The following is a 26,399-nucleotide window of genomic DNA, read 5'->3' as shown; positions in this document are numbered from 1 at the left end:
AGGGGTGCCTGGGTGGCTCTGTCGGGTCAGAATCTGCCTTTGGCGCAGGTCATGTTCTCAGTGTCCTGGGATTGGGCCGTCCATGGGGTTCCCTGCTCAGTGGGGAGGCTGCTCCCTCTTCCTCTGCTAGTCCTACTAATTCAGGAAAGCTTGTGAATTCCAAATGGGCCCAACAATATTTCCTAAAACAAAAATTAGTTTAAGAAGTTTTTGTGCAAACTTTTACCGGAGTGTATCTTAGATAGAAAAAAGTACACAAACTCTAAGTGTGTATCTTGAAAGATTTTTACATATCTCATAACCAGCACCCGGACATTCAAATTAAGAAAAAGAATATCAAAATCTTAGAAGTCCACCTCATGCGTGTTTCCAGTTACAATTCCACCCAAAGTTTTTGGACTTCATATTAACAGAATTGTATATTAGGTAGTCTTTTGGATCTGGTTTCCTTTGCTCAATTTTATGTTGAAAAAAATCAGCCATGTTGTTTCATGAGGTTGTAATTAATTTTTTATTTTTCATAATATTTCACTGTATGACTACATCACAATTTATTTATGCATTCTATTGTTGATGGACACTTGTTGCCGCTCTGATATTACCAACAATAACTTGTGACTGTGACTTTTGGTAAATATGTGTAGGTATTTCTGTTGAGTATACATCTAGGAGTATAATTGCTGGGTCTTGGGGTATGCATATATATTCACCCTTAGCAGTACAATTGCTGGGTCTTGGGGTATGCATATATATTCACCCTTAGTAGATAATGTCCAACATGATGTACCAATGTACTAGCAGGAAATGAAGAATTCCAGTTGCTCAATCCTCTTATCAACACTTGGTTTTGTCTTTTTTCATTTTAGCTATTCTTAGCTTTTCTGGTGAGTATATAGTAGGAATGCATCATAGTTTTAAATTTCATTTCTTTGAAGATTAATGACTTTGAGAACTTTTAAGTACGTTTATTGGCTGTTTGAATATCCTATTTGTGAAGTGTTTGTTCAAGTATTTTTGCCCATTCTCCTACTGGGCTGTCTGCTTTTTTCTTACTGATTTGTAGAAATTCTTTATTTTAGGGCAATTTAATTTTGCTCAAGAGAGAAATGTTAGCTCTATTTTGTCACTCATTTATTTGTTGGGATGCAGTCAGAAGAGGCATACAGTCCATTCATATTCCCTTTTGAGTTTTTCTGAAAAGATTACAAACAAGATCTGTTAACGTGAAGAATTGTCTTTGCAATATTATCACTGAACTGTTCTTTATTCTGAGGATACTAAGGAAAATGAATAGTAAGACTCAGCTATTTGGTATTATTTGAAACGTGCCGTATTTTCTTCTAAGGATACCTAAAGTAATGAATTCTGATTACTGGTACACCGAGGAGCTGTGTTAAAGAAAAGTGTTTCAGGGGACTTTAAGGCTTCGAGTCTAGATACCTCGCTATTAACTACTGAGGAGAGGCCATTAGACTCAAAATCTACACAGCTAACACAGGGGAATTAGTAATAGGGACATTTATGAATTAGTACTATATTATAAACAGGCCTTCAGTTGTAATTCACTGGCCTAAAAATTGTAAAGATAAACTTTTGGTAAGGAAAGAATGAATTATTAACTATGTTCCAAATGAGGCCAGGTGAATTCCATTTTTCTAAATAGAAAAATTAAGTATTTCTGTGAATGAAATAATTTTATAAATACTTTCACTCTCTTCTCTAAAAGAATATCCCAAAGGCACTTTCTCTAGCTAAGAATTTGAAGGAGAAAAAAAAAAAAAGAGTTCTGATCAATCTCATTTCCTAAGACAACAGGAACACAGATCAAGCAAACATGTGATAGAGTAACAAAAAACACTCCCAAAATAGGGGCGCCTGGGTGGCTCAGTGGGTTAGAGCCTCTGCCTTCAGCTCAGGTCATGATCCCAGGGTTCTGGGATGGAAGCCCCGCAGTGGTCTCTCTGTTCAGCAGGGAGCCTGCTTCCCCCTCCCTCTCTGCCTGCCTCTCTGCCTACTTGTGATCTCTGTCTGTCAAATAAATAAATAAAATCTTAAAAAAAAAAAAAAAACCCAAAACAAAAAAACAAATAACAAAACCCAAAACCAACCAACCCAGAGTAGGTATTCAAATTTAAAGAACAGGAAACCTAGAAAAAAACCAAGTATTTTCTTTCACTATTTAATGAAATCCTGGAAGAGAAAAGCAGCTCTCAGTTCAGAAGCATCTGAAGAAATCATAAAGGATGGATCTAACAACAGATAGAAAAATGAAAAGCCCAAGATAGAGTGGGCAAAAATATTTGTAACAACTATTTAAAAAAAAAAAAATCAATGAGGGACGCCTATGTGCCTCGGTTGGTTAAACTTCTGCCCTTGGCTTAGGCCGTGATTTTAGAGTTCTGGGGTCAAGCCCCACATCAGCCTCCAGGCTCAGCAGGAGCTGAGCTCTGCCTCTGCTGCTGCCTCTCCCCTGCCCCTCCCCCCTGCTCATGCATTTGCTTGCTCTCTCTGATGAATAAAATCTTTAAAAAACAAAAAACCCAAATGAATCCAGAATGTCCTTACCTAGAAAGTTCATCTAAATTAACATAAAAAATGTTTATATCCAACAGAGTAATTGGTCAGAGAACAAAAACATACTATTCCAAAAGATGAAAGAATTATTATTACATGCAAAACTGAAAAATGTATTACCGTAATTACAAAATACAAATTGAAATGGCACTTTAATCCACCAAGTCAGCAAAGAGAGAAACACTGTATCTGTGTGTGTGCAAATGCATAAATAGGAGAGAATTATTTGGGGAAAAAGATAACGCTGCTAAAATGACTGTAAATTGTTATAACCTCTGAAAAGCAACTAAGTAATATGGTGGGATTCTTGAAGTGTTTATACCTTTACCTGATAATTCTACCGCACGGAATTTATCCTAAAGAAATAATCCTAAGAACTATAAAAAGTTATAGGCATAAAACTGTTCACCTGCAGTGCCATTTACAATATTAACAACTGGCAATACCTTCAATTTAAAAAAATTTGGAAGGAATTAAGCAAAGTATGGAATATTTATTCCATGGAAATTAAGTACAAATTTAAATACGTTAACATTTTAACAGAGACCGGCTACATAACAGATAAATGCTTGCATAACATTAAGTGAAAAGGCCATTAAAATTACTTATCATATATATGTAAGCATGTGTGTCTCTCTGTGTGTATATGTATAAACCACCTCAACCCTCCAAATAGCCTAAGCATAAAAAAAATTCCTAGAAGGAAACATATTAAAATGTTAGGGTTTTATTTGGTGTTGGGGCTGTGAATGACTTTTCTTTCACTATAGTGTTTCTACTATTCTATAATGAGGACATATTGCTTAAATAATGAGGGGGAAATTAGCAGTAAATAATCAAAAAGAACAGAGAGGATAGATAGAGCAACATGCAGAGGCACTTGAAATTAGCCTTTTTAAGGCAACACTTACTATAAACTGTTCGATGTCTCTCTCTAGTCCCACATTTGGCAGATCAGGCATCATATGAGCCACAACTTTGAAACCAGAATCCTTGGCCAGGTGAAATGACTCACACACTGCCTTCACAGTGTGGCCCCTGAGGAAAGAAAATTCACTCCTGTTATACAAATAAATGGGCAAGAAGGTTAACACAAGGAACAGAGGGAAAACAATCTTGGAGACATGTAATGGTAGTTTTATAATGAAGAATAATATGGCTGGGGAATAAGAATCTCAGAAAATCATTTTTATATTTCTGGCTGTGAAAAGGCCTGGAAATAAATCAGTTCACTTCTGAGATATTTCTCAGAAATTCCCCAGGTACCTAACTCACGGCTGTGACAGTAAATGAATGGGTTAACCAGAGTTAATGCACACAAAAATTATTTGGACTATAAAAAAAATTATTTGGTTTAGCATCATCAGCTGGAGTAAGCTTACTAATATAAATATTTAAGTTAAAAACAAAAATAATGAGCTCAAAACCATGCAGAAGCAGCCTCTTATTATGCTCTTTCCTTTAAAATTTTTCTGAAATTATTTGGAGAGAGAGGGAGATGAAGAATGTCACCTACATACAAAATAGATTTCATTCTGGTGGTCTCCAATGTCTTTTAAAAAGTGAGAAGAGTGAATGATTTACTGACAAGGCAGAATCATCTGGGGCCAGCTGGGTAAATCATTTTAACATTCTAGCACCACATCTAATAGGAAGCAAGCCCTAATAACAGTTTGGGGCTACTGTAAACCAAAGCCCTATGCCAATCCTTTTACCTCCAGGACATTCCCATTCACCACCACCACAAATAAACAAATGAATAAACAACAAAAACCACACACAAAATATTCCTAGAAACATGGACTTCATCCCACTCTGGATATTACCATGCATTTCCATTAATCCATTTCCAATCTCTTTTTGCTAACCACTTCCCGATTTATATGACTAGGTGAGGCCTCTCTCCTGATACTCCATCCAAATATCCAGTACTCGAAAGTTCTACTGTACAACACCACGGTCCCTAGGCACATGTAGTTACTCAGTTTATACTTCAATTAATTAAAATGAACAATTCAGTTCCTCAGTTGCACTATCATATTGGACAATGCAGATGTAGACTACTTCAATCACTGTACAAGGTTCTGGACAGCTCTGCTCTAAAGCAAACCCTCAAATTGTTGTTCTACAAGTATCTAGAATTGAGTACATCCAACAATGAAACTCACCTTCCCTCCACGACTCCTCTACTTCCCATTCTCTCCTACCCCCATGTCCATCTACTCACCAAACACTGTCATTTGCTTCTTTTTAAGACATCATTTCTTGTTTAAATGAGTACAATAGCCTCTTAACTGATCTTCCTTCTCCACCTGCAAACTGTGATCCTTCCAAAGGGATCTAAAATGCAGATATGCTCCTATCACAACTTATCTTACAGCCTGTCCTCAGACTAAAGCCGAAACTCCCTGGGCTGACTTCTAAGGTTCCTCATTATTTGGCCACCACGGCTAACCTCTTCTGCCTCACCTCTTACCACTATCCTACCTCATGCTCTACACTCTTAACCAAGCTAACCTGCTCCAAGTCCCCTAAATTTGCCAAGTGCTCTCATCGTTAGGCATTTGCTTGTATGTTTCTTTCTGCCTGAAATAATCTTCTTCTTCCCCATCTGAGTCATACTCTTCCTCTAAGTCTCAGGTCTGATGCCATTCTTTTCAGAAAGCTTCTCTGACTTTCAAGAGACTCTTCCCATCTCCACAGGTACAACACGTGATCACTGCAGCAGGCCAACCAGTGTTTCCGGTTTAAGACTCACCCTACAAGGGTACATTTTATTCATGTTAATCTTTCTTAAGCCTGATATCTGTGTAATTCTTCCCTGTGATCAAAACTATCCAACAGATCTCTAGTACCTAAAGGAAAGATTCCTCTCTCCTTAGCCTGGCATTCTTCTGGTGGTTTCTAAGATGCTGACCAGTGTAAGCCTTTTACTTCCTAGTTGCCTTCCTTCTCCTACCACAACCCCCAATCACGTCTGCCTCTCCTGGTAAAGTAGCCTTTAAAGTCCAACTGATCATATACCAACTCCCTGAAACCTGACTTTACATCCTCAATCAATGATCTCTGCTGCCTAACAGACTCCTGAAATCTTTTGTTTTTCTCTAATTTATCAATTAATCATAAAGTTCCTTATACAGCTAATCTTTCATGTGTACGTTTCTCTTCAACTCAGTGATCTATTTCTAGAGTTCTTCAAGAGAACTTTATATGGCTCTGTCAACCCCTATTTCTATTCTTTCTTAACTTCCTAAATTTCTCAAAGTTTACACCCATTGCTCAACAACCCTTCTCTCACTACTCTATTAATTGGCATCCATGTCACAAAAACCAATCTTTTAAATAGCACCCTGATTTCCTTCTTGTTCAAACCCTTCTCTTTGTTTCCATGCTCCTGGCCTTCTCTTCTGCTTTAGATGACTGACCTTGAAGCCCTGCCTTCCCCTTTCCATATGGAAAAGGCTGTTTATGACAAGAACAGGAAGAGAAAAGAGCACATTTACAAGCTACTGGAAAAGAGCCAGTAAAGACAAGAAAAATGGAAAGGGGGTGGAAATTAAGAGCAGAGACAGAAGAATGACTCTGAGAAGAAGGAATACCTATACCTCTTTCTCTGATATTGGTAGGAAGGAGAAGAGGATGAGTATAAATATAGATATAATCAGGGGGAGTTAGAAGGAAGCTTGTGTGAAATCATTTGTCTTCATTTTACCTGTTGGTATCTCTGGCCACATCTTCGTAGACACTCTGTACCCCAATCTCCAGCCTTGTGCAGCCATAGGTCAACATGTCACTTAAATGCCGCTTCATGCAGTAATCTGGTCTGGTCTCAATTGTAATTCCAATACACTTTGTGAGGCTTCTTTCAGAATACCTGCAGAGCAAATCTAAAAGTAAGCAACCTTCCACAGCTTTAGGACATTTGCTCCCATTTGAACGACTGTTTTCGCTTAGTCCTGTAAGACAGTGGTTAAGAGCGTGGCCTACTTCAAATCCTGGCTCTGCTACTTCTTAACTATGCGCACAGAAATGTTATTAACCTCTCTGTGCTTCGGTCTCATTATGTGCAGAATGAGCCTAATAGAAGCCATACCTCATAGGACTGACATGACTGAACTAGCACACAGTACTGTTACTACCATCATTATCATTCTTATCCCCCTACAGGACGCTAGTAACCATAATCTCCTTGAAACAGCGAATGCAACTGTGGAAACTCTAGTAACCACTTTTCATATAAGTGAAAAGTATCTGCCTTATTTATTTCCTACTCCATATTTTATGCCATGTTAAATAAAAGAAAAAAAAAAGAAGGGCAAGGGAAGTATGTATAATGATCATAGGAATAATTTAGATAAAATGTCTTCTATATACACACACAAGTCATTCTGCCAAGCCTATTAATCTTAGCAATAATTTACAAAATTAGGCATCATTCTTCTCTTTCACTAACACTAGGTATCAAAGTAGTGAGTAATACTTCAGACTCAAGCTGCTTGAGTTAATGGCTTTACTGCTGGCTGAGAATCCAGGGAAGTAAAAGGGACCTACCGAGGGGGCTGCTAATGTGAGCAGAGGACCTAACATTTCCGGGGGCCACTGCACCAAGTACTATGTTAGATACTCTGTACATATATGGAATGCTCCATCAGCTCAATGAAGCATGTCTTCTTATCTCCATTTCACAGAAGAAACTGAGGTTCAAAGAGATGAATACCATGTCTAAGGACACAGAGCTCATAATATCCAAGTCAGGATTTGAAATTGGGTCTATCAGACTTCTAAATTCTTATTCTTCACTTCACTTTATAGCACTGCTTAGACAATTCAGCAAGGAACATCAGATTTCTCTTTTCAGCTTCTCTAACATCCTAGAACCCAGTGATTCTTCTTGGTGCACCCTTCTACAACTTTCTCAATTCCCTGGGAGGGTAAGGGAAACCTCTTTTCTCCCCCACCCCACCCCCTATTTGATTTTCTTCCTTTCAAAGAAGTTCAAAGTCCTTTCTTCAAGTATAAAAATAATCAAGTTTCCAAAATTTTAAAACTATTCCTTTAGTTTCACTTCTTCATTAACTGTCAATAAAAGCTGACTTAATTTTAATAACAGTTATTAACAAAGTTAATCACTGAACTGGAACACTGATTCTGAAATTTTTCATTCTTGATATTCCAACTCTTTTGCACTGTTTATTACCTATAAAGTTTTATATGGAATTACCAGAGGCAACAGACCTAAAAAGTAAATAAGTGGTCCACAGTTACTGAAAACTGAATCACAAGAGAGATAAAGTGCTCAGATATTTATCAAATCTTGCCTAAGACAGGATATAAATCACTATACATCTTTGAAATAAATCAGAAAGTCCCATGCCTCTCAAATAGGTGGGTACTAAGACCTGCACTAACAGAAAGAAGTATATAATGCCATGGTTAAATATAATTTTCCTTAAATATCAATTATTGTGTTTGAGGAAAACCATATTTAAAAAATTAAAATACTCATATTATGGAGAAAAAAAATCACATGAAGATTGATTTAAAAAGAAAGGAAAGCAAGAAACTCTAAATTTGTGTATTTAAGAAAGTAAAGAAGAACATAATAGAATCAGGCATTCTAAAATTGTACCATATATCTCCCTATTAACTGACTGTTTCAAAGCTTCCAGTTTTTCTTAAAAGAAAGCTCAGCAGCACAAGAGTACCTTGGATCACTGGGAAAAAACTAGAGGATGGGCAACTGGGCAAGTGGGAATCTGTCCACAGGAAAGAGAAAATCACCAGCAAATCTTTCTCTTGTCCAGATCACGAAAGGCATGCAGACACAGATCACGAAAGGCATGCTGCAAGGACTGTAAGAAATCTCTTTCTTAGTAATTGGAATATAGTATAAGGAGAGAGACAAGCCTTATTCTCAAACAATAATTTAACTCCATTTAAAAATGTCTTTCCTCTTAAGGGAAATGTCATTACCTTTTGCAGGGTAAGAAATGGAAAAATTAAAAAGTAAGTTTTAAAAAGCTAACATTTTGTATTTACAAAAAGCTTTTACCACTACCTTCTTTTCAGAATTGTATTTTCATTTGCAAAGCAATTTAGCAGAAACTCTTAATCCGAATGACAAATTAATGGGGTATTTTCCTAAAAGAACAGAGTTTAAGGTCATCCTTCCTATAGGATAACTGTATTTTTATTGGGATTTTTGTTAATGCTACATTTAGTCCTACAGTCACTGAATGTACCTCTTCATTGAACAGCAGTGTAAAGATATTAATGATTGTTCTTTAATATGCAAATATTTGCATGAAAGCTTTCAACTAGTCCAAGCAACTTCGGGGCAATTTTTAGGGCCTGCCATAACTCTCATATCATTTTAGGTAGCCATCCTATAGGGTGCCTCTCTGTTAGTACCCACTTCAACTCCCATATCTTCTGGGGACCACAAAATTCTTAAGTTCTTGGGCACCCAGGAAATGCACTACACATTTTCCAACCCTGATCATAAACTTCTAAAGGCCAAGTTAGGACTCATACCCAGGTCTTCTAATTCCGACTCCACTGCTCTTTTTATGCCATTACAGGGTCATCTTAAGTAAGTCTGGACCCTACTGTGCAGGGCTATACTGAATCCTACACATTTCTGTATGCCACAGTAGTGGCACCAACTACAAAAGATGCTAGCTAATATGCTCTGTAAAGCCAACTATAATTGAAGCCAATAACTTATGCTGACTTTTTCTTTTTTTTAAGAAGGTTGGGCGGGTGCAAGTGGGGTGGGACAATACCTTCAGAGTTTGAAAGTACACAAAAACTATATGTTAGCTGGTCTTCAAAACATAGCTCAAATATATTTCTCCTCCCACAACATCTTCCCAGAACCTTTCATCACTTTGTGCTACCATTCCCAGAGCCACCTTGCCCATAATATGAATACGGTTTGCCTTGTTATTGGTGGATGTTTGTCTGTGCATCTAGACAGGAGGCACCTTGAAGGCAGTAGGCTCGAATATGTTTGGCGGTAACTGCTTAAAGTCTTCAGCATCAAAAACTCTACTTCAGTATAAAAAAATACAACTACAAAGAATGAATAAATAATCAAGCGTAACTAAAGACAGGTCTTTCTTTACCTTCCCACAGCAGCCTCTAGGTAATTCTGCTGGTTATCTTTCCTCTTGCAAAGAATCAACCCTAGAGGATGCCTCAAACTAGACCAGGGATTCTATAGAAAGAAATAATACACTAGTTCTTGTCCCAGAGATGCTTAACAATCTAGCTCTAAGAAAAAGACACAGATGAAATCAAGAACCACTTAAGAACAAACACCTAAAAGGGGCAGAAATATGAACACATATTATTTCTTGGTTCTATTTATAGAAGGAAAAAAGTAAACTATAAAAGTGGTATCCATTATTACTAACTCCTTGCCTGAAGGGCCCCAACAAAGGGGACACTGAAGGAAGACAGCAAACCAATGTTAAAGTCTTCTGGAAACTGTTTATATGATTCACTCCAGGAAGATTATAGCATCAAAGAACGCTTTTCATTGCTATCAGTTTGTTGCAGTCCTCTTTTAAAACCTCTGTCAATGGTGCCTGGGTGGCTCAGTCATTAAGTGTCCACCTTCAGCTCAGGTCATAATCCCAGGGTCCTGGGATCAAGTCTCACATCAGGCTCTCTGCTCAGCGGGAAGCCTCTTTCTCCCTCTCTCAGTTCCCCTACTTATGTTCCTTCTCTTGCTGTATCTCTCTCTGAGAAATAAATAAAATCTTAAAAACAAAAACAACTTTTAAAACCTCTGTCATTAATAACGTCAATGTGTCTTAGTCTACTCCTGTGTGAAATCTTACTAGAGCTCAAGGCCCAAATTCCTGAAAATCCTACAGAACCTCAACCTGCTCAAACCAAATGGCAAAGTAAATAAAAATGGTACACAGAAGAAATGTTAATTTTGATTAGTCATAATGTGAAACTCTCTTCCATATCTACAACCCCAAACTTGGCTAATTAGAATTTACAAAATTCTTGGAAAGCCAAAAATTTGCTTGAAATGCCAAATAACACCAGGGGTTCATGATGCAATTTCTCTGGAGTAGCACCACAGACCAAATTCTTTTTTTGCTATTGTCATATCTGGAAAATATATTTCAATAAAATTTTATGCTCTGTACAATGCTGTGCTGGTGATATTCTAGACTTAAAAATGACTGAGTTGGGTGTTTGATGATTTAAAAGTAACAATTTATTTTCCCCTTTTGAGACAGTGGTCAAGTTTGCTTCCTGGACATTGGTTGTTATGTCAATGAGGTCTATAAAACAAAGTTCTGCCCGACACAAACCAAGGAAACAGAAACAAAGAGAATTCTGATTTTTAAATGAGCACAACCAATGAAAAACTAACCTGGTGACCTTGTAAGTTTAGAGACTAATAAGGGACCTTTGCTCCCTATCATGCTAGTTGATAAGGTATAAGACAGTAAGATATATACAGACAAAACAACCCATAACATTTTGGTTTTTGATTCTTTCAACAGCTGACAAGAATGCTATCAGACAGCTGAAGAACCAATTGCAATGCATTATTAATAGAAAAGAAAAAAAAAGAGTTATTACATATTCTTTTAACACTGCATTCATATTCTACTTTAAGGACTACATATAAGGACTATAAATGCATTATAGAAAAGTCATTGTCAGAAAGTGACTGCCAGATTAAAAGTAACTTCCAAATACATCTTTTAGATAAACATTCTCATTCCAACAGAAATCTTCAAACTACAGAATGTCGGAGAAAGTAGTAATTTCAGAGATAATCTAGTCCCACCTCATTTTTATAGATGAGTAAACATAAGCACAGAACACATAACTGGTTTAAATCACGTAATAATGTAAGATGATCACAGAATTAAGTGTGGAAACTAAGTCTTCTGATTCTTCATGCACAGTTCTTTCCACTGGGTTCATTTAATAACACTTACTTAGTACTCTCTATCCATAAAACATTATGCTAGATATAAGGGACTTTTTCTCTTAAGAAGGTTAATTTCCTATTTAGGAAGGGGTGCCTAGGTGGCTCACAGTTAAGTATCCAAATCCCAATTTCAGCTCAGGTCATGATCTCAGGGTCGTGAGACTGAGCCCCACATGAGGCTCCTCATCTACTGTGGAGTCTGCTTCAGATTCTCTCTTTCCTCTTCCTCAGCCCCTACCATGCTCGCTCTCTCTCTCTCTCTCTCTCTCTCTCTCCCTTAAATAAATAAATAAATATCTTTTTAAAAAAATCTCCCTCCAAAACAAGAACAGAACCCATACAGAATAGCTTCTCTCTGACCAAAATGGCATTAAATTAGAAACTGACAACAATGAGATACCAAAAAAACCTCTGTTTTTGGAAATCTGGAAATCAAACAACCCATTTCTATATAATCCATGGGTCCAAATATAAAGGATTTAAAAAAATACTTTAAGAGAATAATAATTATAATACCACATATCAAAGTTTATGGGATTCTGCCAAAGCAATGCTTAGAGGAAAACTTAAAGGTTTAAATACTTACATCAGAAAAGAAAAAAGGTCTATAATAATGGCCAAGCCTCTATACCTTACTAAGTCATAGAAAAAGAACCATGAAGCATGCCAAAGAAAGGAGAAGACAACAATAAAAAAGTAAAACAAAAATTAATGAAGTAGAGGACATAAAGTCAAGTCAGTTCTTTGAAAGGAACAACAAAATTGATAAACCCCCAAGTAGACTAATCAAGAAAAAAAAGAGAGAACACAGATTATCAGTATCAGGATTGAAAGAGGGGTGATCACTAACATCCTACAGATATTAAAAGCATAAGGGAATATTATGAACAACTTAATGCCAAAAAAGTTCAACAACCCGGATGAAGTAGACAAATTCCCTGAAAAATATAACTTACCAAAATGGATACAGATAAAACAGAAAATCTGAATATCCTTAGTTAGGAACTGACTTAATTATCTAAAACCCTTCCTTAGTTAGGAACTGACTTAATTATCTAAAACCCTTCCATAAGGAAAACTTCAGCCTTGGATCATTCTACTGGTGAGTTTTAGTAAACACTTAAGGAAGAAAAAACACTGATTTTACATGAACTTTCAGAAAACAGAGGAGGACACACTTCCTAACATGTTTAATGGGGCCAGCATAATAACACTAATACCGAAACCTAACAAAAAAATTACAAAAAAGGAGATTACAAACCACCCCTGTTCAAGAACATATATATACAAATCCTTTCCAAAGTATTAACAAGATGATATATAAAAAGGATTAACACATTATGATAAATAGGGTTTATCCTACAAATGTAAGGTAGGTTTAAAATTTTTAAAAAAAGTAATCTAAGCTTATCTAAAGATTGCAAACACCTGAAAATCCATCGGCAGATGGAAGAGAAGAAGAACAGCAATTCTGGAAACAGAAAAACAACCACTTTCTGAAAGGTAGGACCGGCGGAGAAGTGAATCCAAAGCGACGGGAAGACAGACCCCGTGGGGAGGGGCCGGCTCCCGGCAAGCGGCGGAGCAACGGCGCACAAAATCAGGACTTTTAAAAGTCTGTTCCACTGAGGGACATCGCTCCAGAGGCTAAACCGGGGCGAAGCCCACGCGGGGTCAGCGTGGCCTCAGGTCCCGCAGGGTCACAGAAGGATCGGGGGTGTCTTGAGTGTCGCAGAGCTTGCGGGTATTGGAACGGGAAAGCCGGCTACAGAGACAGAGCCGACAGTAAGCTCACAGCTCGGTGTTACCTTGAACCGGTCGCAGGCTCGGTGAGCTCGGAGCGCAGCCGGAGGTCAGGCAGACGGGAGTAACTGGGCGCTGTTCTCTGAGGGCGCACTGAGGAGTGGGGCCCTGGGCTCTCAGCTCCTCTGGGCCAGAGACCAGGAGGCCGCCATTTGTATTCCCCATCCTCCAGAACTCTACGGAAAGCTCAGGGAACAAAAGCTCCTGAAAGCAAACCCGAGCGGATTACTCACCCCAGCCCCTGATAAGGGCGGTGCAATTCCGCCTGGGGCAAAGACACTTGAGATCACTACAACAGGCCCCTCCCCCAGAAGATCAATAAGAAATCCAGCCTAGACCAAGTTCACCTACCAAGGAGTGCGGTTTCAATACCAAGGAGAGCAGCAGAATTCCAGAGGAGGAGAAAGCAAAGCAGGAACTCATGGTTTTTTCCCTGTGATTTTTTTTAGTCTTGCAGTTAATTTGATTTTTTTCTTTTTCATTTTTTGTTTTTTTTTTTTTCTCACCTTCTGGTAAATTTTTTTTTTAACTTTTACCTTTTTCTTTTTTAACGTTTTTTAACTAGTTTATCCAATATATATATTTTTTCTTTTTTATATTTTTCTTATTTGTTTTCTTTTTTTAAATTCTTTTCTTTTCTTTTTTTTTTCTTTTTTCTTTTTTCTTTTTTTTTTCTTTCTTCCTTTGTGAACCTCTTTTTATCCCCTTTCTACCCCCTCACGATTTGGGATCTCTTCTAATTTGGTTAAAGCATATTTCCTGGGGTTGTTGCCACCCTTTTAGTATTTTACTTGCTCCTTCATATACTCTTATCTGGACAAAATGACAAGACGGAAAAATTCAACACAAAAAAAAGAACAAGAGGCAGTACTGAAGGCTAGGGTCCTAATCAATACAGACATTGGTAATATGTCAGATCCAGAGTTCAGAATGACAATTCTCAAGGTTCTAGCCGGGCTCGAAAAAGGAATGGAAGATATTAGAGAAACCTTCTCGAGAGATCTAAAAGCCCTTTCTGGAGAAATAAAAGAACTAAAATCTAACCAAGTTGAAATCAAAAAAGCTATTAATGAGGTGCAATCAAAAATGGAGGCTCTCACTGCTAGGATAAATGAGGCAGAAGAAAGAATTAGTGATATAGAACACCAAATGACAGAGAATAAAGAAGCTGAGCAAAAGAGGGACAAACAGCTACTGGACCATGAGGGGAGAATTCGAGAGATAAGTGACACCATAAGATGAAACAACATTAGAATAATTGGAATTCCAGAAGAAGAAGAGAGAGGGGAGCAGAAGGTATACTGGAGAGAATTATTGGGGAGAATTTCCCCAATATGGCAAAGGGAAGGAGCATCAAAATTCAGGAGGTTCAGAGAACGCCCCTCAAAATCAATAAGAATAGGCCCACACCCCGTCACCTAATAGTAAAATTTACAAGTCTCAGTGACAAAGAGAAAATCCTGAAAGCAGCCCTGGAAAAGAAGTCTGTAACATACAATGGTAAAAATATTAGATTGGCAGCTGACTTATCCACAGAGACCTGGCAGGCCAGAAAGAGCTGGCATGATATTTTCAGAGCACTAAACGAGAAAAACATGCAGCCAAGAATACTATATCCAGCTAGGCTATCATTGAAAATAGAAGGAGAGATTAAAAGCTTCCAGGACAAACAAAAACTGAAAGAATTTGCAAACACCAAACCAGCTCTACAGGAAATATTGAAAGGGGTCCTCTAAGCAAAGAGAGAGCCTACAAGTGGTAGATCAGAAAGGTACAGAGACCATATACAGTAACAGTCACCTTACAGGCAATACAATGGCACTAAATTCATATCTCTCAATAGTTACCCTGAATGTTAATGGGCTAAATGCCCCTGTCAAAAGACACAGGGCATCAGAATGGATAAAAAAACAAAACCCATCTATATGTTGCCTCCAAGAAACTCATTTTAAGCCCGAAGACACCTCCAGATTTAAAGTGAGGGGGTGGAAAAGAATTTACCATGCTAATGGACATCAGAAGAAAGCAGGAGTGGCAATCCTTATATCAGATCAATTAGATTTTAAGCCAAAAACTATAATAAGAGATGAGGAAGGACACTATATCATACTCAAAGGGTCTGTCCACCAAGAAGATTTAACAATTTTAAATATCTATTCCCCCAACGTGGGAGCAGCCAACTATATAAACCAATTAATAACAAAATCAAAGAAACACATCAACAATAATACAATAATAGTAGGGGAATTTAACACTCCCCTGACTGAAATGGACAGATCATCCAAGCAAAAGATCAGCAAGGAAATAAAGGCCTTAAACGACACACTGGACCAGATGGACATCACAGATATACTCAGAACATTTCATCCCAAAGCAACAGAATACACATTCTTCTCTAGTGCACATGGAACATTCTCCAGAATAGATCACATCCTCGGTTCTAAATCAGGACTCAATCGGTATCAAAAGATTGGGATCATTCCCTGCATATTTTCAGACCACAATGCTCTAAAGCTAGAACCACAAAAGGAAGTTTGAAAAGAACCCAAATACATGGAGACTAAACAGCATCCTTCTAAAGAATGAATGGGTCAACCGGGAAATTAAAGAAGAATTGAAAAAAATCATGGAAACAAATGATAATGAAAATACAACGGTTTAAAATCTGTGGGACACAAGAAAGGCAGTCCTGAGAGGAAAATATATAGCGGTACAAGCCTTTCTCAAGAAATAAGAAAGGTCTCAGGTACACAACCTAACCCTACACCTAAAGGAGCTGGAGAAAGAACAAGAAAGAAACCCTAAGCCAAGCAGGAGAAGAGAAATCATAAAGATCAGAGCAGAAATCAATGAAATAGAAACCAAAAAGACAATAGAGCAAATCAACGAAACTAGGAGCTGGTTCTTTGAAAGAATTAATAAAATTGATAAACCCCTGGCCAGACTTATCAAAAAGAAAAGAGAAAGGACCCAAATAAATAAAATCATGAATGTAAGAGGAGAGATCACAACTAACACCAAAGAAATACAAACTATTATAAGAACATACTATGAGCATCTCTACGCCAACAAATTTGACAATCTGGAAGAAATGGATGCATTCCTAGAAACATATAAACTACCACAACTGAACCAGGAAGAAGTAGAAAGCCTGAACAGACCCATAACCAGTAAGGAGATTGAAACAGTCATTAAAAATCTCCAAACAAACAAAAGCCCAGGGCCAGACGGCTTCCCGGGGGAATTCTACCAAACATTTAAAGAAGAACTAATTCCTATTCTCCTGAAACTGTTCCAAAAAATAGAAATGGAAGGAAAACTTCCAAACTCATTTTATGAGGCCAGCATCACCTTGATCCCCAAACCAGACAAGCACCCCAACAAAAAACAGAGCTATAGACCAATATCCTTGATGAACACAGATGCGAAAATACTCAACAAAATACTAGCCAATAGGATTCAACAGTACATTAAAAGGATTATTTACCACGACCAAGTGGGATTTATTCCAGGGCTGCAAGGTTGGTTCAACATCCGCAAATCAGTCAATGTGATACAACACATCAATAAAAGAAAGAACAAGAACCATATGATACTCTCAATAGATGCTGAAAAAGCATTTGACAAAGTACAGCATCCCTTCCTGATCAAAACTCTTCAAAGTGTAGGGATAGAGGGCACATACCTCAATATCATCAAAGCCATCTATGAAAAACCCACCGCAAATATCATTCTCAATGGAGAAAAACTGAAAGCTTTTCCGCTAAGGTCAGGAACACGGCAGGGATGTCCATTATCACCACTGCTATTCAACATAGTACTAGAGGTCCTAGCCTCAGCAATCAGACAACAAAAGGAAATTAAAGGCATTCAAATCGGCAAAGAAGAAGTCAAATTATCACTCTTTGCAGATGATATTATACTGTATGTGGAAAACCCAAAAGACTCCACTCCAAAACTGTAGAACTTATACAGGAATTCAGTAAAGTGTCAGGATATAAAATCAATGCACAGAAATCAGTTGCATTTCTCTACACCAACAGCAAGACAGAAAAAAGAGAAATCAAGGAGTCCATCCCATTTACAATTGCACCCAAAACCACAAGATACCTAGGAATAAACCTAACCAAAGAGGCACAGAATCTATACTCAGAAAACTATAAAGTACTCATGAAAGAAATTGAGGAAGACACAAAGAAATGGAAAAATGTTCCATGCTCCTGGATTGGAAGAATAAATATTGTGAAAATGTCTATGCTACCTAAAGCAATCTACACATTTAATGCAATTCCTATCAAAGTACCATCCATCTTTTTCAAAGAAATGGAACAAATAATTCTAAAATTTATATGGAACCAGAAAAGACCTCGAATAGCCAAAGGGATATTGAAAAAGAAAGCCAATGTTGGTGGCATCACAATTCCGGACTTCAAGCTCTATTACAAAGCTGTCATCATCAAGACAGCATGGTACTGACACAAAAACAGACACATAGATCAATGGAACAGAATAGAGAGCCCAGAAATAGACCCTCAACTCTACAGTCAACTAATCTTCGACAAAGCAGGAAAGAATGTCCAATGGAAAAAAGACAGCCTCTTCAATAAATGGTGCTGGGAAAATTGGACAGCCACATGCAGAAAAATGAATTTGGACCATTTCCTTATACCACACACAAAAATAGACTCAAAATGGATGAAGGACCTCAATATGCGAAAGGAATCCATCAAAATCCTTGAGGAGAACACAGGCAACAACCTCTTCGACTTCAGCCGCAGCAACATCTTCCTAGGAACAACACCAAAGGCAAGGGAAGCAAGGGCAAAAATGAACTATTGGGATTTCATCAAGATCAAAAGCTTTTGCACAGCAAAGGAAACAGTTAACAAAATCAAAAGACAACTGACGGAATGGGAGAAGAGATTTGTAAACGACATATCAGATAAAGGACTAGTGTCCAGAATCTATAAAGAACTTAGCAAACTCAACACCCAAAGAACAAATAATCCAATCAAGAAATGGGCAGAGCACATGAACAGACATTTCTGCAAAGAAGACATCCAGATGGCCAACAGACACATGAAAAAGTGCTCCATATCACTTGGCATCAGGGAAATACAAATCAAAACCACAATGAGATATCACCTCACACCAGTTAGAATGGCTAAAATAAACAAGTCAGGAAATGACAGATGCTGGCGAGGATGTGGAGAAAGGGGAACCCTCCTACACTGTTGGTGGGAATGCAAGCTGGTGCAGCCATTCTGGAAAACAGCATGGAGGTTCCTCAAAATGTTGAAAATAGAACTGCCCTATGACCCAGCAATTGCACTATTGGGTATTTACCCTAAAGATACAAACGTAGTGATCCAAAGGGGCACATGCACCCGAATGTTTATAGCAGCAATGTCCACAATAGCCAAACTATGGAAAGAACCTAGATGTCCATCAACAGATGAATGGATCAAGAAGATGTGGTATATATACACAATGGAATACTATGCAGCCATCAAAAGAAATGAAATCTTGCCATTTGCGACAATATGGATGGAACTAGAGCGTATCATGCTTAGCGAAATAAGTCAAGCAGAGAAAGACAACTATCATATGATCTCCCTGATATGAGGAAGTGGTGATGCAACATGGGGGCTTAAGTGGGTAGGAGAAGAATCAATGAAACAAGATGGGATTGGGAGGGAGACAAACCATAAGTGACTCTTAATCTCACAAAACAAACTGAGGGTTGCTGGGGGGAGGGGGTTTGGGAGAAAGGGGTGGGATTATGGACATTGGGGAGGGTATGTGCTATGGTGAGTGTTATGAAGTGTGTAAACCTGGTGATTCACAGACTTGTACCCCTGGGGATAAAAATATATGTTTATAAAAAATAAAAAATTAAAAAAAAAAGTAGGTAAAAGTAGGTAAAAACAAAACAAACAAAAAAGTAATCTAACTGATAAAAATAAAGTAGGAGAAATATGTGATCATCTGAACAGATACAGAGAAGTCATTAGACAAATGAATTAATGATAAAACCTCTCAGCAAACTTCTTCAATCTAATAAAAGTGCCTACAAAAAACCCCTCAAGATAAGATAAGAAAACAAAGTCCTCTTATATTTAACACTGTCTTAATGTCCTTGCCATTACAACAAAGCAAGATAAAGGATGCAAATCCAAAAAGAAAAATTAAAGCCTACTGCATTTGCAAATTAAGTGATTGCTTATGAAGAAAATCTTAGCAAATTTACAAAAAGAGCTTTTAGAACTGAGTAGTGAATTTATTAAGGTAATATGATACTAGGTTAATATACAAAAACCAATGATATATCTATATACTATCTGTAAAAAATCTGAAAATGAAATTTTTAAGAAGTTCAATTTCTTTTTTTTTTTTATTTTCTTTTTTATTTTTTATAAACATATAATATATTTTTATCCCCAGGGGTAAGAAGTTCAATTTCTATAGCATGAACAGACACAAAAATATTTTGGAGTAAATTTAACAAAAGGCTAATAAGAGCTCTACACTGGAGACTTCTACAAGGAATTAAAGAAGATCTAAGTAAATGAAGAGATAGACTATGTTCATTGATCAGAAGACTCAATATCATTGTCAATTTTCTCCAAATTGTTTTATAGTTTTAACACGATCCCAATCCCAACACACTTTTTAGTAGAAATTGATAAGCTGATTCTAAACTTTAAGTAAAAATGCAAAGGAACTAGAATATGCAAGACAATCCTGAAAAACAATGACAAAGATGACTCAAACTACTTGTCTTCAAGATATACTATGAAGCTACCATGATCAGACAGTATGTTACTGGCATAAGAACTAAAAAATGGATCAATGGGACAGAACAGAGCCCAGTTCCACATTTATAGTCCATCAATTTTTGACAAAGCCACCAATATAATCTAAATGGGAGAGTTTTTATGGGAAAAATGGGGAAGTTTTTAAAAAAGTAATGTTGAAACAAAAAAATGGGGACATTTTTAAAGAAGTAATGTTGAAACAATTAGATGCCTACCTATAAGGGAAAAAAGAAACTTTGACTTACTTCACACTACATATAAAAATTAATTCAAGATGGATCACAAGCCTGAACAGGCAAGCTAAATATAAAAACCTAAAACGAGAACTAGAAGAAAACACAGGAGAGTATCTTCTTGTCTTGGGAGTAAGCCCAGGTTTAATAGAGACAATACAAAAGCAGTAACTATTAAAGCAAAAAACTGCTAAATTAGACTTCATCAAAATAAAAACTTCAGCTTAAAGTTAATCTTAATATAATAATACTCAAGCCACAGACTGGGTTTTCGTATTTGTAAAATACAGATCTAGCAAAGGACTGGTATCCAGGATTTATAACAGTCCAATAAAAAATAGGCAAAACATTTTAACAGACACTTCACGAAGGAAGTATACACAGAAAGCATAAGCACATGATAAAGTGCTCATCATCATTAGTCATCAGGAAAATGCAAATTAAAGCCACAATGAGAAACCATTACACACCTACTAGAATGGCTAAAATTAAAAAGACTGACACCACCATGTTGGTGAGGATGTGGAAAAACCAAATACTCATACATCACAGGTCAGAGTACAAATGATACAACTACTTTGGAAAAATGTCTAGCAGTTTCTTAAAAAATTAAACATAGATGTAGCAATTCTACTTCTGGCTTACCCAACAAAAATAAATGCAGTATTCACACTAAGACTTGTATGAGTATGTTCACTGAAGTTTTATCACAATAACTGCAAACTGGAAATAGCCCAGGTGTCCACTGATAGAATGGATAAGCTGTGGTCATGCATACAATGGAATACTGCTCAGCGCAACCACTGAAATACCCAACAACACTGATGAATCTCCAAATATTAAGCTCAATGAAGAAACCTTATACAAAACAGTATATGGCTGTATGGAAGGGGGAAAAAGGGGAATAATGGTTGCCTTTGGGAGATACAGTTGAGAATTTACTGGGAAGGGGCATGAGGAAGATTTCTGGGATGACGGTTATGTTCTATATCATGACAGCGTTTTGATGCACAGGTATATATGTTTATTAGAACTCATCAAATGATACACTTAAGATCTTTGCACTTCATTGTATGTAAATGTACTTCAAAAGAAAACACAGTGGACTATATATGGAAAGAAATGTACTGAAGCCTTTGAAATACATTAAAAATAAAAGAGGGATCCATGGATGGGTAGAAAAAGGGATAGTTGGATAAGTATGTGATAAAGGAAGTACTGCAGAATCCAGGTGAAAAGCATGTAGTGCTCACTGAAAAATTCTGTATGTTGGAAGAAATACAGCAGCTAATATGACTGAGATCATATTTTAGGTTGGACTGCCAAAGTTAAGGATCCTGGTCACCATCCATGAAAATCTGGTTGATCAAGGGAGGAAGCAAAAGAGGTCAGTATATAAAGTGAGGGGTGAGGAATATATTAAAGCCAAAGACCAGAAATGCATGAAGTCTGAAGTGTGCCAGAAAATAAAGCCCAGGGCAGCAAGGAAGAAAATAATCACTTTCAAGCCCTCTGAGGTTGCTTTTGCTTTCTTCCTAACTTCTGCAAATCTACGAAACTGTCTTGTAGGCCTGGTACCCAGCATTATCTAGCACACCAGCTTTTCCAAGACACATAAGGACACAGCTGGAGGATTTAAAGTCATTGATGAGGGGCAAAAAGAGGAAGAAACGGAAATGAATTAAAAATTCCACTGGGAGAAGGTATGACTCACCCACTTCTTGATGGGTAACCACCCTTTGAAATTGCATCTTTTAAAAACAGCCAAAAAGCATTAAAGATTGAATGTAAAACTGCTACTGGGCAGGACTGATTAAAAAGGAATAAAACTATTTTAAAAGGTTATTCTGAGTTATTTGGCAATATTTGCATTCCAGTGAATGGGTGACTCAGATCTTACTGCCGGTCCTTTTCATCTCCAAGCTATGATTTTTAGAGGACAACAGTCACCAGAAGTTGTTGCTCTCTGGAGACAACTGGAGTTTTAGTCTAGCTGATAGAAATGAGTGATTATCACTTTGCTTGATTTAATGCACCTTGACAGAAACCACACCTGCTTTGTCCTTGAACTCTTTTACTCAGTTTTCCAATTTTTCTATTTGCAAGGATAGATCATACTTTTTGCTACTAACTTGCTGTAAATAGAAACCAGGTTCACTCTGGGGGGGCTTTTCCTTACCTTAACTTTTGATCTTTTAAGTAAAAGCAAAATTTTGATCAGGCTTAAACATGGCTTAAACTTTGATCAGGTTAGACACTGAGTAACAAAGGAGGGTAACATGAGGTAACTGCAATTTGAATGAAGACTTTTAACCTTAAACATTATTACGGACTCATCTGTCACGATGTAATTTTTAACTTAATTTGAAATTAAGCTTTTAAATTAAAACCTCTGCTGTGCTAATTAAAATCAGTATTGCATATTTGTACTCAGCAATAATAAACTAATAGCAACGAACATTAAAATAAACATGAAGCTCATTACTTAACGTCTGGGAAAGTTCAGCCACACTGGGTAACCCAGCCAGTCTTCACAAATACCCTTAGTGCAAGAGAACATAGAAAACAGAGAGGTAAAGAGCTCATCCAAAAATTTTTGAAGAAAACACATTATGTTCAAAACACATCATCTCTGGGCTGCTCTTTATTTCACAAAATGTTAACATTTGAGAATCGTCTTCTAGGTCTCTAGTTCTATAGCACAATCCAGACTGCTATTTCTTTAAACTATATAACATTTTCTGAAAAACTAAATGCCATCTTTAAGTATGGTAGCAAAAATGTAGTAGTAGCAAAAAATTTACCTCAAACAAAATAAGATACCACAAATCAGCTTTTTCCAGATTATCTCATAAAAGTATAGAGACCAAGAGAAAGAACAAAACATGTCAAATGTAGGTTGCCATGATTCGGTGTAACATTCATGGATGGTTTTATGGCTCCCAGATTGTACTTTTATTACTTCCCAAGAGCTGTTCATGAGATTTGTTGCAATGAAGACTCAAATCATATATAAATTTTCATCTGGAAGTAGAGTGTTTGTTGCCCTCTTGAGGCAAATTCAAGAACAGAAATAAAACAACGCTGGCTTGGCCTAGTCCATTATAGAAAGAGGCTTCCTTCTCCAAAGGGCTTTTTCTACAAACCTATCATGCTCTGAAACTGGAGAGTTTTAATATAAACTCTATTTTCACACCAATAACAGACAACTTATAAAAGGCACTAGAACATTTCTGCAAAAATAAAGCTAAAACTTCATACTAAGAATAAAGCAAAATTTTAAAGTTTCAACTGATAAAAATGTCAAACTAGCTGCATCCTAAAAATTAATTATACAGATCTTCAATCAACTTAGCTTATATGGCCCAGGGGACTCCAACTATACACTGCGAAAAGTTTTGTGACAAACTTTTATGAAGGTTGGGAGGGTGGGGCAAGTCCAAGACAGTCTACTCCGTTATACTTAGCAAATAAGGTCTTCAACACGAGAAGAGCTGCACTGAGAAAAGAGTGTGTAATATCTAAGTGTGGGTAGAAAAATTCAATGGTCTTGACAGATTATCCTGTTACAGAATTCTCAGATTTAAATGAATTTTAGTAATTCTGAAGTACAGTTGCCATTTCAATGTCATGGGGCTTTGAACAAATTAATGTTGTTTCCTCTTAAATTACATTTTATTTTAAGCTATCACCTGATTTTCAGCATTAAGAAGAATGGGTTGGACTACATTATTCCTCTAAAGTTTCAAAGATTTCAGTGTTTTACTAAGCATGACTTATATTCATGAATGATCAAGATTTCAAATAAGCAGTAAAAATATGGTCATCATCTCATCTTCCTACTAAAGGTCCTATAGGAGGAAGAGATCACACTAGCCAGCTGTTATTAAAAGTCTAGATTCATGGACATAGAATTAACCCATCACATTCTCTAGAACCAATCAAACAAAGTAGGTTCCTCACACACTCTCCCAGTTGCTGAACTCTATACAGATGTCTCAAGATACCCTTGATAGCTAAGGGGACAGGGAAAGTAGAAAGAAGACAAAAAGTGTCCCTAATCTAAGAGGTTGCCCTACCTGTTGTTAGCTGTCAGTATTTCACCTACAGACTGATCATTCATTCAAAATGTATTCACACATATACTTATGGCTACTATGTGCCAAGAACCATTTTATTTATAATACCTTAGGTTCATTCGAACTTTGGCTGCACTTACGACTCTACAAAAAATTCTCTAAGAGGGGCACTATTTGAACAACTTTGTCCTTACCTATGTGACCCTCCCTCCGCAATATAAAAGAGAAACCAGAAAAAAGCCTGAACACAGGAAGAGGAGTATTAAAAAAAACTCCAGAGAGATCCTATTTCTTCCAATATTTTGAAGTTCTAATGATGTACACACATGTGTGCTCATATACACATAGACACACAAACTTTCATACATTTTTTGTATCTAGCACAGTTTCTTGCATTAGAGCAAAGCTCAGGCTCTGAAAGCAAAGCTGACTGGTTTCACAGCCTCACTTGGCCACCAACTACCTGTGTAATTTTGACAAGTTGCTTAATCTCTGTACCTTAGTTTCCTTATCTGTAAAACAGGGGTAGTTTACATACTTAACTCAGGATGCCTGGGTGGCTCAGTTGGTTAAGTGCCTGCCTTTAACTCACGTCATGATCCATGGGTCCTGGCATCTGGCTCCCTGAGCAGGGAGCCTGCTTCTCTCACTCCCTCTGCCCCACCCCCTGCTTGTGCTCTCTCGTGCTCTCTTTCTCTCAAATAGGTAAATAAAATCTTTAAAAACAAATAAATACTTAATTCAAAGGTTTACTGTAAGTTTTAAAAAAATGAATACTTACCACAATGCCCAGCACATGATATACAAACATGAATGTCCTCCTTTATCCCCATCTGCCATGTCTCTTCCTCCTCAGCTCTAATGCCCGTAATAACCATCATCACTCTAATATCTCTTCCATGCACTTACATTTTCTAAGCATTTACACATATGTCCCTGCATTTACATTTATGTGCAGGTACACAAAACTGACGGGATCCATACTGTAAGAACTGGCTCTAAAAATTGCTTTTTCACATAGTATATATACCTCAGAGACTGATAACTTTATCATATTAGGTGATCTTATCTGTCTGCATGGCTACAAAGGCCATGTATAGGTTGATAACCCCCAATTTTGCACTGCCAGCCCAGATGTCTCTTGTACAATCTACCCAAATCTCCACTTGAATGTGCCTTAGATATTTCAAATTTAACATATCCAAAGTAAAATTATTGGTTTTCTCCTATATACCTGCTCTTCTCTGTCTTTTTCATCTCAGCATATGGCCCCACCCATCAACCATTTCCTATAACCAAAAGTTGGGTATCGTGCTTGATTCTTTCCTCTTTCTTACCCCCAACCCAACCCAAAGTCCTGTCATTTGCAGCAATAAAACAGAGTTCTAATCCATCCTCTCTTCTCCATCATCACTGCCACCACCCTCAAGTGAGCTATGATGGACATAATAGTCTTCTATCTGGCTTCTCACTTTTACTCTTGTAATCCTCCAACCCATTACCCAGACAACAGACAGAATGACCTCATCAACCTGAATGTGTCACTCTCCTGCTTAAAACCATCTACTTTCTACTGCATTTCAAATAAAATTTTGGCTCCTCAAAAGCATTATATTTTCTGGCCCATACGTATTTAACTTTGCAAGCTCACCTCATAATTATTCTCTCCTTTGTTCACTGGAGTCTAGTCACAGTGGCCTCCTCTCTGTTCCTAGAAGACCCCAAGATCTTCCCCATTTCAGTGATTTTTGTCTTGTTTTTTCTGCTCTTGGCCTAATTATTCCTTATACATTGGGTCTCAGCTTAAATACTACCATGTTGTCCAGAGAATAATCTTGTTCTTTATCATAGTAGTCTATTTCTACTATAGTATTCCTATTTATTTGTTGAACTAGTAGAAATAAGCACCTCAAGAGTGAAGACA

At 37.2% G+C, this 26,399-nt stretch overlaps 1 protein-coding gene across 2 annotated transcripts in view; it reads right to left on the bottom strand.

The window, feature by feature from the left end:
- Nucleotides 1-26,399, bottom strand: part of ELP3 (elongator acetyltransferase complex subunit 3) — a 98,226-nt gene that overhangs the window by 47,542 nt on the left and 24,285 nt on the right. For both annotated transcript variants that reach the window (XM_059176594.1, XM_059176602.1), the window contains exons 8-9: nt 6,287-6,448; nt 3,486-3,612 (exon numbers count right to left, since the gene is read on the bottom strand). In XM_059176594.1, coding sequence (XP_059032577.1) covers nt 3,486-3,612; nt 6,287-6,448 — 289 coding nt within the window. The remainder of the gene's footprint in view (nt 1-3,485; nt 3,613-6,286; nt 6,449-26,399) is intronic.

This window comes from Mustela lutreola, chromosome 1 (assembly GCF_030435805.1).
Source record: "Mustela lutreola isolate mMusLut2 chromosome 1, mMusLut2.pri, whole genome shotgun sequence".
Classification (NCBI taxonomy): Eukaryota; Metazoa; Chordata; class Mammalia; order Carnivora; family Mustelidae; genus Mustela; species Mustela lutreola.
Note: the sequence above shows the minus strand (reverse complement) of the source record. Positions and strands in the feature narration are given on the sequence as shown.